This window comes from Culex pipiens, chromosome 2 (genome assembly GCF_016801865.2).
Source record: "Culex pipiens pallens isolate TS chromosome 2, TS_CPP_V2, whole genome shotgun sequence".
Taxonomy (NCBI): domain Eukaryota; kingdom Metazoa; phylum Arthropoda; class Insecta; order Diptera; family Culicidae; genus Culex; species Culex pipiens.
The window spans coordinates 54,866,446-54,882,778 of record NC_068938.1 but is presented as its reverse complement, the minus strand read 5'-3'; the positions used below and the strand labels follow the sequence as shown (position 1 = coordinate 54,882,778).

Sequence of the window (16,333 nt, the reverse complement as noted above, 5' to 3'; positions counted from 1 at the left end):
TTTCCAGTTTTCTTTAAAATTCAAAAAATTAATGATTTTCTGAACAAAAATTAAAAAAAAAAACTTTTTATTGCACAACCGTTCGTAAATTAAAAAAAAAAAAGAAAAAGCATTACCTCAATACAGCGCAGCGATGGAATAATCATCATCAAAAGAAATTCTTTGGATGCTCATCAAGAGAATAAATCCGAATGGAGCATGGCACGAAAGATCGGTAAAAAGAATCTAAAAAATCATCATCTTGATTATTTGGCGGAACATCTTTTTCACTACTGCACTTGCAAGTGTAACGTCACACGTCGGAAAATGACGTGTCACATTTTGTAGATAGGCAATGTGTGTAAACAAAGTGAAATAAATATTATGGAATGGTGCTGACAAGGAAATTCACAAAAATCATCAACAGATTGATTTTCTTGGAGAATTTCAGGAGCGATTTTCTTTTGCGTGGTTTGCCTCCTCTCTCTTTCGCGGGTGAAAAAGTTTCGCAAGCGAAATTGATTTTTTCGCGATTATTCCATCCCTGCCCCAATATAAATTTGAGTATTCCAAACTCCTAAACTTGGAAAATTTTACCAAAATTTGATGAATGGCCTACGAGGTTTTGGGAAAAAAAAAACAAATTCTCTTGCTCGTGCTCGATTAAACTGTTATCGACTTAATCGATTTAATAAGAATGTAGACATGAATACGCAGTATATTGTCTCCAAATATCAGAATTTGTTCAATTTAGGCAGAAATAAACGCAATTTTGTAAAATTAAGAGCATTTTTTTTCCAAAATCTTAGATTTAAATTTAGTTTCCATTCAAAGCATTGAACCCTAAACGTTGAGTTTATACAAGTTAAATAACAAAAAAAACTACAAAACTACAAAAATCACACCACTCTTGAAAATAGCCTTTTTATCAAAATTTTGAAAAAATAGCGAAAGAGCCGTTCAAAAGAGCCGCTCTTTTTAATGAGTGAACGAAAATGAGCGGCTCCTAGCGGTTTTGCCCACCATATCCGAAGGTTTTGGAAAATTTTCACTTATGATAATCGAATCTATATTATTTTTGGGCTTACTTTTTACTGTAGATCATAAGGGTGTACTTAAAGTTAAAGAACGAGAGGATAGTCCTCACGAAAAGAAACGTGAGGAAAGTGCTATTTTGCGAGAGTATAGTCCTCTCACGTGTTCATTCGTTCATTGGAACAGTTCATCCCATTGAGTGGCTTATATGGACAAATGACCACCACTTAGTCACCGAACCATGGTGGCCCACACGGCAAAGGCACGGTTCAATATGCCGAAGGCATTGGGTTCCAGTTTCGCTACCGGTATTTTTTTTTTTTTTTGATAGATGAACTTTTTTTGAAGATAAACCCATGAGTAAAGTACTCTCGATAATTTCGGGATTTATCCTCTCAGTCCACACACAGTACCATTTTACTACCGAATCGTGCTCTTTATCCTCTCGTATGCCGATGCCCATTTCTGGGTGTACAACCCTTAAACAACGCTAAAAAGCTTTTCAATTTTAAAAATTCAAGATGGTGGCCAACGTGGCAGCAAAGAAATATAGAACAAATGCATTTTGTTATTTAATAAGCAATCAACTTTTTAAACTTGACTAAAATGAGATCGCAGTCCATGATGAATCGAGTCTGGACCGTACTTTGAATGCAAAACAAAGGCATTAAATTGCATAAATTTTTTAAAATATTGGATAAGCAGGTATTGTTTAATTATAGTAGTGAGGAAATTAGTCAAAAATTTTCAGTTTATTTTTTAAGAGAAATTTGAGAATAACTATTGATTTATTTACTTCAGTTTTTCAATTAGTTTGTAAACATTTTTTCTTACGTAATTAACACAATCAATTCAGCACGGATTCAACTCTCAAACATTCAACATTATCAGTGCCTACGTCCTTCCGCGACAAGAAAACAAAGACAGTCCAAAATCTACTCTTCTCCCCCGGAATTCATGTACCAAAGCCTCACACAACACTATGTACGAAAGAAAAACAAATTCACCCTCTCACCGCCTCCCTTCACCCCATACCCAACCACGTGTCCCGAAAATGTTGTCGTTGTTACCGCCACGGATTCACCGTAACGCGCGCGCTGGGGACACAACGGTGACGTCACCGACAATTGCCAGCACGAGACGGAACTATGTCAAGTCAGCGATTTTTCATTCCTCTGTGTTTTTCCAGAGAATGAGTTCTCGAAGGGGATAGTTGAGGAAAATTCTTTCTCCACAGAGAGCGTGAACCCTTTGGAGAGCATTCTCCAGAAACGCAAGCGCGTCTCTCGCTCTCTCGTGGAAATGTTTCTCCACAAATACACGCACGAGTCGGAAAATTCTCGGAGAAAGTGTTGTGGTACACTGTGATGTAATGGGATTTGTCCAAAGAGAGCGGCGCGAGAGAGCGAGGAGAAAACGTGGAAATCAACACCTGAAGCTCCTCCACGACTAGTACGGTGTACATCTGGTCTGACCTGCTGCTGCCGTTGTGGGGGGACACGGCTTTGCTGGCCGGTCCGGAGGACGGCGGGAAGGTATTTATATCCACAACCACACCACACAATTCAGTCTGCCGAGTTTGGCCAGGCCAGGACAGGGAGCGTCGTTCCAACTTCCTGTGACTCTCGTGCCGCCGACGAGCGCGCGCGTCATGTCTGGCCGAGACTGACCCGTGTGTGTGTCTCGGAGAAGAGGCCATGGACCGCCGAAAAATGGCAAGAAGTTGGACTGTGAGTGTTTTTTTTCTTTCTTTTTCATCTCTCTGCGCCTTAACGTACACCTGTCATGTGACAAGAAGCAAGACATCGCCGTACGTATCTTGGAAAGCAGTCCCGCTGCTCATGGGACAAGCTGACGTTGGCGATCCATAGACAACGTCGATGACCGGCAAGAGTGGTAAATTAAACGAGGGGCCACTCTTCTGATGTTGTTATTTTTAAACGTGACACCAGCGTGTACCTTTCGATTTCTTTGAATTGGTTTTGATACAACGGCCGCGATGCTATTTTCCGGTGTTGACTTCTCCGAAGGATCAGTTTCGACTAGTCCTGAGAATGGGAAGGAATGTTAGTAAACTTAACTGAAGATCGCTGGAATGGATGTGATTACTTTGAAAATTAATAAATTTGACGCCTACATAGCAAAAAAAAAGTAAAATAAATTTTGCATTATTTCATGAAATTATATGTAATATTACACCCTGAAATATGTAGCCCAACAACATAGGAAACCTACTTGACCGAAATGTCGAGCTCATATATATGTGCGTTTGTCATTTTCATTTTCATCGATCTGATGGACGAGCGGACTAAGGCGCCAAACCTTACTGCAAAAAATCCGATGGTAAAATCGCATGCAAAAGCATGCACATCACCTTCGTCAACACCTAATATTACACACTGCATGTACAATTTTTCTACACACAAAAAAAAAGTTGCAACCGACAGGATTCAAACCCAGCACCAACAGTAAAAACTGGCGCCTTCGCCCGCTCGCCCATCAGATCGATGAAGAAATGAAAGGATAAACGCATAGCATTAACGAGCTACACATTTCAGGGTGTAATATTACATAGAATTTCATAAAATAATGCAAAATTTATTTTACACCCAGGCCTTTTACACGCAGCTGCATTACTACTAGGCCATTCTCAGTCATGAACTTCAAGCTTAAGTAATATTTCTATTCGAAAGAAAAATTCACGTGTGTTTCAATGTCAGACTATGAAAATCAGATCAAAAGTAGCTAAGATATCGACATTTAAAATTTTAGTGCTATTTGGGTGATAACCAAATAACCCATTTTTTTCTGTTTCTTTTTGTTTCGTGGGTATGTTTGAGAACCCAGAGGTCCAATCTTTAATATTTTTGTAAAATAAAGTTTTCGAAGAAAATGTTTTCAGGCTTGAGCAACTACTATTGAAAAATAAAACATTTCTTTAAACAAATCATAGTTGGATTTACTTAAAAACGGTGCACGCTATCAATATTTCTGTATATTTTTCATACCATTTTGCATCTTAATTATAAAATTATTTTTGCGACATTTTTTTAAGTTAAAATTGTCAAATTTGAATGTACTTGTGTGGATATTTCAATAACGTAAAATATGGCTTCTTTGGTCATAAAGAAGGCACCTACAAAGTTTAAGGCAAATTATATAATATTGGATTGCCGAATATTTTGAGAATTTATCTTGGAATTTATCCAAAAAAAATTTAGACCTGGCCAATCACTATAAAATAATCCTACAAATTTTTAAATTTCAATTATTACTGTTAAATTTTCGTCTGTCAGCTTTTTCAACTCTGGTCGACTGCAAAAAAGACAGCATATTAGCGCATTCTACTTCGCGTCAAAAGAGTTTTTAAAATCATAATTTGAATTTATAGTAAATTTCTGATAAAAAAGGTTTTTCATTTGGTCTAGCTTGATCATGACCTGGTACACCGCCGCCACCGGCTGAAAAACTCTAAAATAAAGATTAAACAAAAATTCTGTTGTAAAATTTGGGTTACATGTAAATAATAAACAATGGTTGTCATTAAAGACTATAACTTTTTTTTTCTAGAATTCATAAATCAATTTTGTCGAAAAAACATAACGTCATGATTCGAAATCCGGACACTTAGTAGCATTTCATTTTTGTTATAGCTGGCAAAAAATCATGTAATAAGTTGGAAATGAAGAAATATCATCAGGATGTAGTATTATCAGTCAGTTTTAAGAGAATGCATGCAAAATATGTCTTTTCTAACAATTTTTCATCAGAATTTGAAAATTAAAATGACTTGTTGTGCTTCGAATCCCGGACACTGACAAAAGCTGATTCGAAATCCGGACACTTTTGCTTCGAATTCCGGACACTCGATTTTACTTATGAATCGCACAAATTTGGACTGAAATGTTAGTGAATGGCATTCTTTAGGTCTCAACTAAGCTGTTAACATTAAAACAATCGATAGTTTATATAAAAATTTGCTAGAATTTAAGAAAATCGAAACCATAAATTTCTGCTTTGCCTTCCCGGTGCTTCGAACGCCACTGAAATATTTCAAGTGAAATGTTTCGCATTTTTGGTAAACTTCTAATTTTATTGTATTTAATTGTTTTGGCATTAACTACAGCGTTCAAACAAACTTTAAGTGAAAGTTGATGTTGGAATTCATCAAATTACACAGTTTTGACATTCATAATGCGAACTTATATCCAAATAATTGATAAAACAAAATGAAGTGTCCGGGTTTCGAAGCGTCCGGGAATTCGAATCATGACGTTAGTGAATCAGAAAAAGGCGTTCTGAATTATTTTTTTTTTAATTTTTGAGCATTTTTGTATTTACAGCCGCCAAAATTGTATTTAAGAACGAACTAATGATGTGAAGGCAAGTACTAACAAAATTTTGACCAGAAAAAAAAGTTCTAGAAGTGGCTGATTCTTTGTAAAATTGCCTCTGTATTTTCTTTATTTTTTTTTTAACTTCGGAATCATGAGTATCATAATTTAAGCTTAAAAAAATAATTTAAAAAATGCTTGATTAAAACATGGCAACCTTTAAATAAAAAAATATCATTCGGAATAACCCAAAATGAAAATGTCTTTTCCCGGAAAACGTCATTCGGGCCCATCCACAAATTACGTGCGCACTATAAGAAAGGATGTGAGAAGTAGGTTGCTTCGGGATTACCCATGCTCCATACATTTTTGTATTAACAATTTTCCACAAGAGGAAATATATCTAAAATTTAAAATGGAAATTTAAAAAAATCCACGTGATTTGTAGATGGCCCCTTTCCGGCAGTGTGCCAAACCGAGCTTGCTCGTGTCTTCAAGAAATGTAGCTTTATTGATTACCCTCCCGCTTAATACAGTTCAATTCAACCGAATCACCACACAACCACTACGAACTTGTCCCTAATCTCGACGACGATGCCAACAAGAAGATCGAGCGCATCCGATAGTCGCCGCCGGTACGTGTTAATCACATCGATGGGACACAAGACTTTCCCACCCACGCTGGGTGGGTTTACTTACGTGTCAGCCACCATCAGCCGATAAACATGACATGAGTCGGGGTGGAAATTTACACACACGCGAACATCGGCTCGGAAAACAGCAGACGTGCGGCGGTAGCAGCGCCAAATAATAATAAAACTTATTTATAAACACACATATTTTCGACTATTGGGTCTGGTTTCTTATGGGAATTAAGAAACAGTGTGACGATGGAAGGTACGGTTAGGTTAAACTATCAGTGTTAACCTTATTTTTAACTCTTTAACTTCATTTTAATCTCCTTTTTATTCCCTTTTGTAGTTTAATTCTTTTTTATCAAAAAAGAAAATCTTTCAAATGCAATTGTAATTAACATTTTCCAAATTATTCAATGATATTCTTATTTAAAGTCGCAAAAGGTCGTTGAAGGTTCTGCTACAGAACACCAAACTGTGCAAAGAATCACTGTCCGGGTTCACCTTTAGTTTTCGATGTTCAAAGCCGCCTAGCTGCGCTGACGTGAGCTAAACACTTGAAGCTTGTTAGCAGTCGTTCATACGAGCACACTAATATTTTAGTAAATTGAGGCTAATGTTTTCAGCAAACGATTAGCTGCGCCGCCACCAATGATGCACGTGATTTTGATGGAAGATTAATGGTGTCCGATCGTTGGAGGTCAGTTTGAGATCCTAATATGTTGACTTTAATCTTGTTGATGGTCCCATACCAGGAGCAAGATCAAGAGTGTTAACAACAAGTAAAAATATATTGTACTGAAAGTTGAAGCAACAGTTATACTTTATAACAAAAAAATTTGATATCTGCAAAACAATTCAATGTTAGCTAAAACTAAAGCTCAACTGAAATCATTCAACGGTGAATTACGTCTTCCCAGCCTGCAAAAGAATCCCAAGCCGGAAGCCTGCAGCTGATTCCAGTTTTTGTTCTTCAACACAAAATAAACCTCTCTCGGAGCCCATTCCTGTGTAGTACCTGTGGGTAGGCGAAGGCAGCTCACCTTACAGAACATTCAGTTCAAGTTTCGTCACAAAGAAAGGATAAATTATTTACAGGCCACCGGAGCGCATCTGGTGAATACGGAATGAATCCGGCCGGGTTGTGTGTTTCGTGATTAGGCCGGGACATGCTTTTTCCAAACCAACCAAAAATGTTCGATAGCAATCACCACTCTGGAAAACTATTTCTGGAGCTCCACCGGATCCTGGGAGGGGTCCCTCCCGGGGGGAGGACTCCACCGACTGGAAGTGGAAAAAAAAACGAAACGAAACTATTGGCACTACGCCCCCCGGGGCATGGCCTTCCTCTAACGTGGGATTTCTGCTCCAGCGCCTCTGACGAGACAGGAGAAACCGGGACCGACGTTTTACTTCACCATCCGATAGAAGCTCAGTGGATAAGGCGGGAATCGAACCCGCGTCTCATAGCATCATCGGGATCGGCAGCCGAAGCCGCTACCCCTGCGCCACGAGACCCACTACACTACACGACTGGAAGTGGAATCCTGGATTAATTTTGAATTGATTCACGTTCTAGTTTAGACAGAGCAATTAAAATTGCTGCGCGTTCTGATGGAAAACTGGCGGCTTTATTCAACCATAAAATATGCATAAATATTTGTAGCTGATGTTTGCTTTTGGATCAACACAATTCGCGATTAATAACAATGATTTTGATTCGAAACGTCGAAACAGTTTAAAATGAACTCATCAATGAATGCGATGTACTTATTCACAGATATTTGTCTAAACTTCATTTTCTATATTAAAACGAGTTTCAAAATAACTGTGTTACAGACAGGAAACGCAAAATAAATTCTGCTAGATTTGTCTTTTTTCATCTAATTCGGACATAATAATAAAAGAAATAATATAAACTAATATGTTTTTTTGCATTTCCGTCGTGAAAATACTTTTTTTTCCTGGCATTCTCGAACGTTGAAACGGCTTACATATGTCTACCAAAAAAAAAAATAGAATAGAATTGTAATAATTTTCGATACAAGAGCTGAAAAGTTCCATTTTTAGCACTGAAATGACAAAATTCCCGGGATTTCTCCAAAACCGGGAATTCCTGAATGCCGGGATTTTTACTTTTTGTCCAATTTTGGTCACCCGAGCAGACGGAAATAACTTGGGAATATTTTTTTTTTTTGATATTTGAAAATACTAGGCCAATAACACTTTATGTTATTTATAACAAGATTTGTTATTCGCCGTTATTATTTTTTTGTTATTGGATTGTTATTGTAATAACAGACTAATAACATTTTTGGTTATTCTTCGAACAAATCTTTGTTATTATTTTTTGCTATTTTAACAACTAATCCGATCATCCCAATAACAGTTTGAGATATTCTTCCATAACAAAAAATAATATTCCCAAGTTGTTCTGGCTTTCAATCAATATCAGACCAATAACAAATTTTGTTATGACAACATAAACAGTTATTGGACTCTTATGTAAAAATGGATTTTTCAAGAAGATTTCATAACACTTTCTGTTATTTTTACAACATTTGTTACTGAAATGGCACGAATTTTGTTATTACCGTCTGCCCGAGCAGATTTCGTTGTGGGAATAGCTGAACAGTTGAATACTTAGTAATCGATAAGAATTTTAAAGCATTAAAATTTCATTCATATTTGTTTGTATATGTATTTGTGAATTGTATTTCGTTGGTGTTAAAATTTATGTTCCGAAAAATGCCTATTTATTTTTGACTTAGTATTATATTTACGTAAATTAACGATTTTAAACTAGAAAAACATATCATATTTCATTATTTTCATCAAACACTGGCATCTGGAGCAAATCAGGAAAAATGAATCGAATTTAGACAGCTGTTTAAGCCATTATTTTTTCATAATAATTGATTGAAAATATCTTTATTATTGATTTCCTTTGAAACAGGAATATACAGCAAAGAAAAGTTGAGTTTTTGAATATTGAAAATTTTGTAGATTGAACCTCTTTTCGAGTGATATTACCTAAAAAATGTGTAAAAAAGTGAACCTGATGAATATTCACCAGAAACTGATGAAAGTTCATTATTTCTGATATAATATTACACATTTCCTGATTAATATTACCATCATTTTTTTCTGTGCAGAACAAAACGATTAGAACACCGATTTCAATATTTAGTGCTCTAAAATCTCCTGTACCTATTCAGACTGTAGTCCCGATTTCCCACAGTTGGCGGTAGTTAATTAAAGATAATGTTTAAAACATTTTCGATGTAAAAAATGAAATTCCAAAATTCGAAACCAAAAAATTCATATGAAAAAATAGGGTAAAAATAAGACGTAAAACACTAATATGGCTATATCTCTAGAAATAAACTTTGGAATAGCTTCAAATTTTGCACCCAAGCAGATTATGGCGCATGTTTTCGAATGGCTTTTGGGTTGAAACTGAATTCTTTTAATTGGGTGGTGTTACCTGTAAAATAGTCCATATTTACAAATTTAAAAAAAAACCCCGGGATCCAAAAAATATTTTTCCCGTTTCCCGGGAAATTTGGACGTCCTTGAAATGGGGGCTAGCGTGGTTCACGTTTCTATGAAAAAGACAAAAGTTGTTATTTTGTCTTGCATCAACCGGAATTTCGTTCTTTTATGTCCCCAGAAACACTCCTGAAAATTTGAGCCCATTTGGTAAGGTCTAGGAGCTCCAGTTTTAATTTGAAATTTATATGGGATTTTGATTTATTTTCCATGGGAAACTATCTTTTTTTACATTGTATTAGGATTTTTTTTTTATAAATCGATGAAATGACTTGATTCTTATAGTAGGAGATAGGTTTTGAACTGGGGAACAACTTTGTAGAACATACCAACAAGCTAGGAAGTGACCCTTTAAAGATACAGATACTTTTAGATGGTGGCTTTTGAAGGGGCCAGCCACCATCTAAAAGTATCTGTATCTTTAAAGGGTCACTTCCTAGCTTGTTGGTATGTTCTACAAAGTTGTTCCCCAGTTCAAAACCTATCTCCTACTATAAGAATCAAGTCATTTCATCGATTTATAAAAAAAAAATCCTAATACAATGTAAAAAAAGATAGTTTCCCATGGAAAATAAATCAAAATCCCATATAAATTTCAAATTAAAACTGGAGCTCCTAGACCTTACCAAATGGGCTCAAATTTTCAGGAGTGCTTCTGGGGACATAAAAGAACGAAATTCCGGTTGATGCAAGACAAAATAACAACTTTTGTCTTTTTCATAGAAACGTGAACCACGCTAATGGGGGCGTTTGTACTGAAAAGTAACAATTTTCAATATTGATTTGATTATAATGTTGCAATGACTAATCTTATCTAATCTAATGTGTGGAATGTAGCAATGACTGAACACAAGAACTTAAAATATCATTTAAAGGGTAATTTTTGAAATTAAAAAAAATGGATTAATCTACGATTCGTGCTGAAAAAAAACTTCTTTTTGCAACTTATTTTAAAATAACTCTATATTCAGAGTATTTGGCTAAATAATTGAATGGAAATGATCATTTTAATTTATTCGTAATCAACATTTCTGAAATTTCCATCAGTATTCAAATTTTTATAATTTACATAAAAAATTTCCACACGTTTTTGTATTCGTCACAAAATCTTCGTCAAGGTAATTTTCAACGAAGTGGGATTCGCTTCGGAAGCCACAACAAAATTCTTTTTTAGTAAAATTGCTCTATTACCTAGACCAAAAATCTTGATTCTACCTTGAGTGGAAAACACCTGTTTTTATGATGGGCAGAAATGAGTACCGTAAAGCGGGTAGCCGGGTTTTTGTTTTTGTCTAAAAATTAAAAAAACATGTAAATTTCAAATATATCTGATGAACCGTTACAATAAGGCCAAAAACTATTTTAGGACAATTTTCCTCATAAAAATATCAGAACGGAATTCAAAAAAAGTTTGGTATAGTTTTTACACATTTTGCTTTTTTTTTTGTCTGGAAATGCCTTCAATTTTTGAATTTTGAGTTCCGTTCAAAATATTAATCATAAGGAAAATATCTTTATCTACTTTTAGTGATTTTTTTTCCAATGAATTCCAAAATGTAAAACGTTTTGCGATTTGAACCCAATTTCATAGAAAAAAGACTTTTTGAAAGAGTTGAAATAATCCTACTTAAAACATAGAACATTTGTCGATTTGTTTATATTTTACTTATTGAGTTTCTTTAAAACTTCTCTACCGATCTCATCATAACACTAAGCCCGTATATTATTGTTGTTTTTCACTTTGCCAAAATTACATCCAACCTAATGTCATCCCGGCTATATGTCAACAATTAATCTTAGTTTTTACGAAAAATGTTTCCAATTTTTAAACCATTGTGTGCCATACTAGAAAACTGCTTTAATACTAAATTTTATCAAAGAACAACAACAAATTTCACACGATGTCAAACATGCCAAGAAACACAGTGCTTCTTCTAAATCTCCAACACACAAAAACGAGGAAAAACTTTCCCCAATAAACAGCAATTCCATTGACCACCGTTCAGAGCGAGTCCTTGCCAAGATATTCTGCAATCCTGCTCCCCCTTCCCTCACCAGGGGAAGGAAAACACGAAAAATGATAAACTTTTCCACCTCTTTTGAGCTGACGAGCTTCTAACAAGCTGCAGAAAAGCGTTGGAAGGGGGGAGGTGGTGCGGGGTTTTTGGAAGCAGACTCCAAAGCTGCTGGACGAAAAAAAAAGCACAACCGTCAACGAGCAAGCCTATTAATAGCAGATCAATGGTTTATTTTAGGCCTGGGGCTAAATTTAAAATCGCAATTTAATTTGTTGGCTCGAGAGTGGCACAAATCGAGGGAGCGAAAGGTCGTTTTGGTGGGGAGAAAATGAGGGAATAATTGATTTGTATGAATTTATGAATTTAAAAATATCGTGATTTTGAGTTATGCCATATTTTTTGAAGCACACACAACTGTAAAGAAGCTTCATTTAACGACTCTATTTGTGCATCGGCTCCGCCGAGATCGATTAACGATCAATTTTCCCGACGCGTTTTCCCAACGAAAGAAAAGAAAGCTCGCGCGAGGCCCCCACCACAAGTGATTGGTTTGGGAAAACAAACAAACAAACAAACTGGAAGGAGGAGGGAGGGAGGTAAATTGATGGGATTGAAAGCAGGGGAAGAATTGATAGCTGGCAGGAAAAGTGCCTGCCTGCCTGCCTCCCAGAGAGTAAGCAAGAGAGCAAGGCATCCCAGAATTAATGGGTTCTCGTGGCTGGAAAAACAGATGGCTTAAACAACTCTGGCGCTTGCACTGCCGCTGGCCAAGGTGGAATCCGTTCCGTAAATTAGCAATAAAAGTAAAATTTATATACTCAGCCGATGCGGCTCTAGTTGTGCTCTTGAAATACAACAAACGAGTGAGATTAGTGGGAAAAACGTGGTCTATTTAGCGGGAAAACGGCAGGAAGAAGATTTTTTTGCAGATTGAAAGGATAGACTTGTTGAATGTTTTGGTCCTCGACAATTTTGCCCATCTTGATCGCACTTTTTGTTTCTTGGAAATGAAATTCACGAAAATTAATATTCTTTGTCTTTTGGCCCAAAAAATATCCAAAAACCACTCTACTTTTTAACATTGAATAGCAATAAATGATATCATATCACCATTTTTCGATATATTACATAAAAAATAAAAAAATAAACATGGAAAAATACATTCAGTTGGGAGCTCCTTTCAAAATTTGTTAAAAACGCATTTTTTTTGGGCCACCCTGTTAAGGATAGGACCACCCTAATCCCCAAACCAATCTCAAATTTGAGCCAAATCGGAGAACCATTGATCAGGATTCTGCAGATTTGTCACGGAATGCGCTTCTCAACTAGGAAAAATGTTTAAGTGGTAATTAAAGGCCTTTTGGATGACCTAGCTAGAATATCCTGAAAAACTGAAATTTGTAAAATATGGAATACTTAAAACAAAATTCAACAAATTTTCTAAGCATTCGAAGGTAATTTATTACCAATCATGCCTACGCGACCTTTTGCAAACACTTTGAACTGTGTGAAGCACTTTAGGGATGTTCTAGGTCCTCCATAGTGTCCTAGAAATCAGATCTGGGAATCTACCAACGTAACAACGAATTTTTAACAATTTTCCAGCCATGGTTCATATTAAGTAATGTCCTTGGGACCTTTTAGAATTACTATAAATTATGTGAAGATAGTAGCACATATGATAGTGGATGAATTTTGAAAATATCTATTTGGTGATCTGACAAGCAATCAACAACATGATTTTGACTAATTTGCAGAACTCGATTTTTTTTTCAATAGAACAAGATAAATGTTCATGATTCAATTATTCAAAAGCTTCTGATAATCGAGTTCGGAATGTATGTGCAATTTCCACCAGGATGCCCCAGAACATCCCAACCTGGACACTTAAAGGACCAAGAACTTCCATAAAAAAAATACAAAAGAGACCAGAAACGTAAGCCAATAGTTAGACCTAGATAAAATTTTCAAAACAACCTATCCCTCATGGGTTTCCTATGCAGATAGGGCCTTTTGAAATTTTAATCGAGAGTCCCAACTCGTATAAAATGTTGATTTCAAATAACGTCGCACACCACCCCTACGAATTACGTCACGTAGGGTGCGATAATACAAAATCAATTACCCTTAATGGCATGTTCGGTTTCAAATTCTGCCCGACTCGACCCCGCGCAATCGGAACTAATGGATCCCATTCTTCCGCAACTGCACTGTACGGTGCACTATTTGTGGGCCGGCGCAACCATCAAACAGACGAGTGTTCTGTATAATTGATGCTTTGCACTATACTCACATCAACCGCGCCTGTACTGCGAACTAAAACGAGGTTTTACGGCAACACTTTACCTTTTCCCCCCACACGCGCGCGCGGGACTACAAGTAGTTCGCCCATAAACCAACATTTTCGTAATCCCATCTGAGCGCCGTTCATCTCCATTCCCACATGACGTCAGCGGACCACTTATCACCTGAGTCATCAATGAGCGGGGGGCGATGCGGGTTGAATCTGAATCTGAGAGATTTTCTCTAACAATTGTCACTCGAAATACCCTCACTAACCTAGTTTACCCCTTACTAACCCCCCCGTAACAAAAACCCGCCGCGGAAGGTCGCAAACGGGACGTGAACAATCTGTACCAGGTGATCTACTACGGGGACTCGCAAACCGAGGTCGGCAAACCGTTCGCGATCTCGTGCATCATCTCGATCGCCGACCCGGTCGAGTGGCACAAGGACGGCGAGCCGCTGCGGAAGCACAGCAACATCCGCCACGGCAAGGACGAGCACTCGTACATCGAGAGCGAGATGGGCATCGCAGGTAACTTAAGGCGAACTCCAGCAGGGGAGGGTTTCGTTTGGAGAATTCGTACGGTGGCGCTAGCTTGCGGCTTGCAGGAATCGCGGATCGCGGAGATATTGTAGTGCTTGCTCGTTTCTTGTTTTTGTTTTATGAGTTATGATCCGGATTTGTAGAGATCGGTGTCCGCGGAGAAACCAACAATGCGCGCCCAGCTGTGGGGACGCCCACGCCGACGAAAAAAGATCCCGCCGAGCAACAGGTGCACGTCAACTCCACCTACGACTGCGAGACGGTTTTTGTTTTATTACCCTGCTGCGCGCAAGTTATTCGCTTCATTTTGCTTTGTTGAACACGCTGCTGCCGAGGAAAAATTTCGGCGATTCCAAGTTTAGCGCCCCTCGGTACGAATTCGAATGCGCGGCGCCGTAGAAAAAAGAGCTAGTAGAACACCCCGCTTAAAACCGCATCTTTCGCAGTAGTGTTGCCATCCAGAATGATTTTTAGACGCTGAACCATTGACGATTGACAGACCGTCGAGCAATTGGATCGAGTTGGAGCAAAAAAGGCAAACCGGTAGTCAATGGTTCGAGTTACATCTCATCCATAGTTGTCGCAAGACGCTTGCCATGCATTGTAGAGAAGCGCACTCATTTGGGTTGCAAAATTTCCACTGTTTTACTGATGGTTCCCTTTCTATCCCACACCCAAGGCAACCGGGACAAGATTGAGGCCACCATTAGCGTGCAGAGGGCGCTGCCGAAGCACCAGGGGCGCTACCAGTGCAACTCACTGTACAAGAACTATCACATGCTGTACGTCCACCGGAATGTGACCGACGGTAGCGAAAAGATGATGCCCGGCCGCCGAGGTCCGCCCGAGTCCGTCCTCGACAAGCTGGACGAGCCCGTTGTGGGGCCACTGCTGTTGACCTCGATGCGCCCCCCACTGATAACTTCAATCGCCGAGTTGCACCATCCGCTATCGACTCCCGAATCGGGACCACTAGCGCCACTGGAGACGCACCATCATCACCATCACGTCGATAAGACAGACAAAGCGGCCTCGCACAAGCCCGATTCCGGCCATCGAGCCAAAGAGCCACTGGAAGGTCAACAACTCACCAGCAAAGCTAATAATCACATCAAAGTCGTCGATAGTGAAGACCCCACTCCGGATAGTGACAAAGACAACGATGCCATTGTTGAGGACACCCGGGAAGACGGTCCATCCGGGTACGGAGGCATCGAGGAAGCCCCCCCACCACCACCCCTCTTCGAAGATAACGTCGCACCCCCCGCCATCGACGAAGACGACTCCATAGACGAGGAGCAGGACTCCATCGTCATCGAGAGCAAGGACGTATCGCTCGAAGACAGCCTCATCGACAAGTTGATAATGAACAAAAGTGAGATAAACGGCATCATCCGGGTTGACGACAGCGAAGAACAGCCCCCGCCCCGCCAACACCAGCACCAGCACCGCCCCCCATCTTCCGGCGGTTTGGGCAAGCAGCTGGACCGCATCCGGGACAGTAGCAACAGCCAGAACAACATGCTGATTGCAGCGGCCGTCATCCCAACGACCTCCACCTCCTCAACAACCGCCCTCGTCACGGTCCCACAAACCCCCGCAACAACAACCACCACCACCACCACCACCACCTCAACGACCACCACGTTGATGCCGCTGGCCCCGGTCCAGAAGCAGCACGTGGAGACGCACGGTGGCCATCACCACCACCACCATCACGAACATCAACAGCAGCAGCAGCAGCAACACTCGGCAACGGTTGCGCCCGGTGAGGATCTCGATTTCGATCAAAAACAATCGCAAATCTCCTCTTCAGTTCTTATTACCATACTTTTTATAGCTAGTGGCAAATCGGTACGAGTCGCGTGCGGAAATTCGAACAAAGTCGCTAAACTTTTTGTTTCGTAGAGTTGAGTTTTGTTCGGTACATTTTGTTCGTAAGCGCAGTTA

The 16,333-nt window shown here is 38.8% G+C and overlaps 1 protein-coding gene across 12 annotated transcripts in view; it reads left to right on the top strand.

Annotated features, from left to right (window-relative positions):
- The window catches only part of LOC120416275 (uncharacterized), an 85,915-nt gene that overhangs the window by 26,352 nt on the left and 43,230 nt on the right, over window positions 1–16,333 (top strand). For all 12 annotated transcript variants that reach the window (XM_039577989.2, XM_039577988.2, XM_039577985.2 and 9 more), the window contains exons 3-4: window positions 14,162–14,371; window positions 15,063–16,151. In XM_039577989.2, coding sequence (XP_039433923.1) covers window positions 14,162–14,371; window positions 15,063–16,151 — 1,299 coding nt within the window. The remainder of the gene's footprint in view (window positions 1–14,161; window positions 14,372–15,062; window positions 16,152–16,333) is intronic.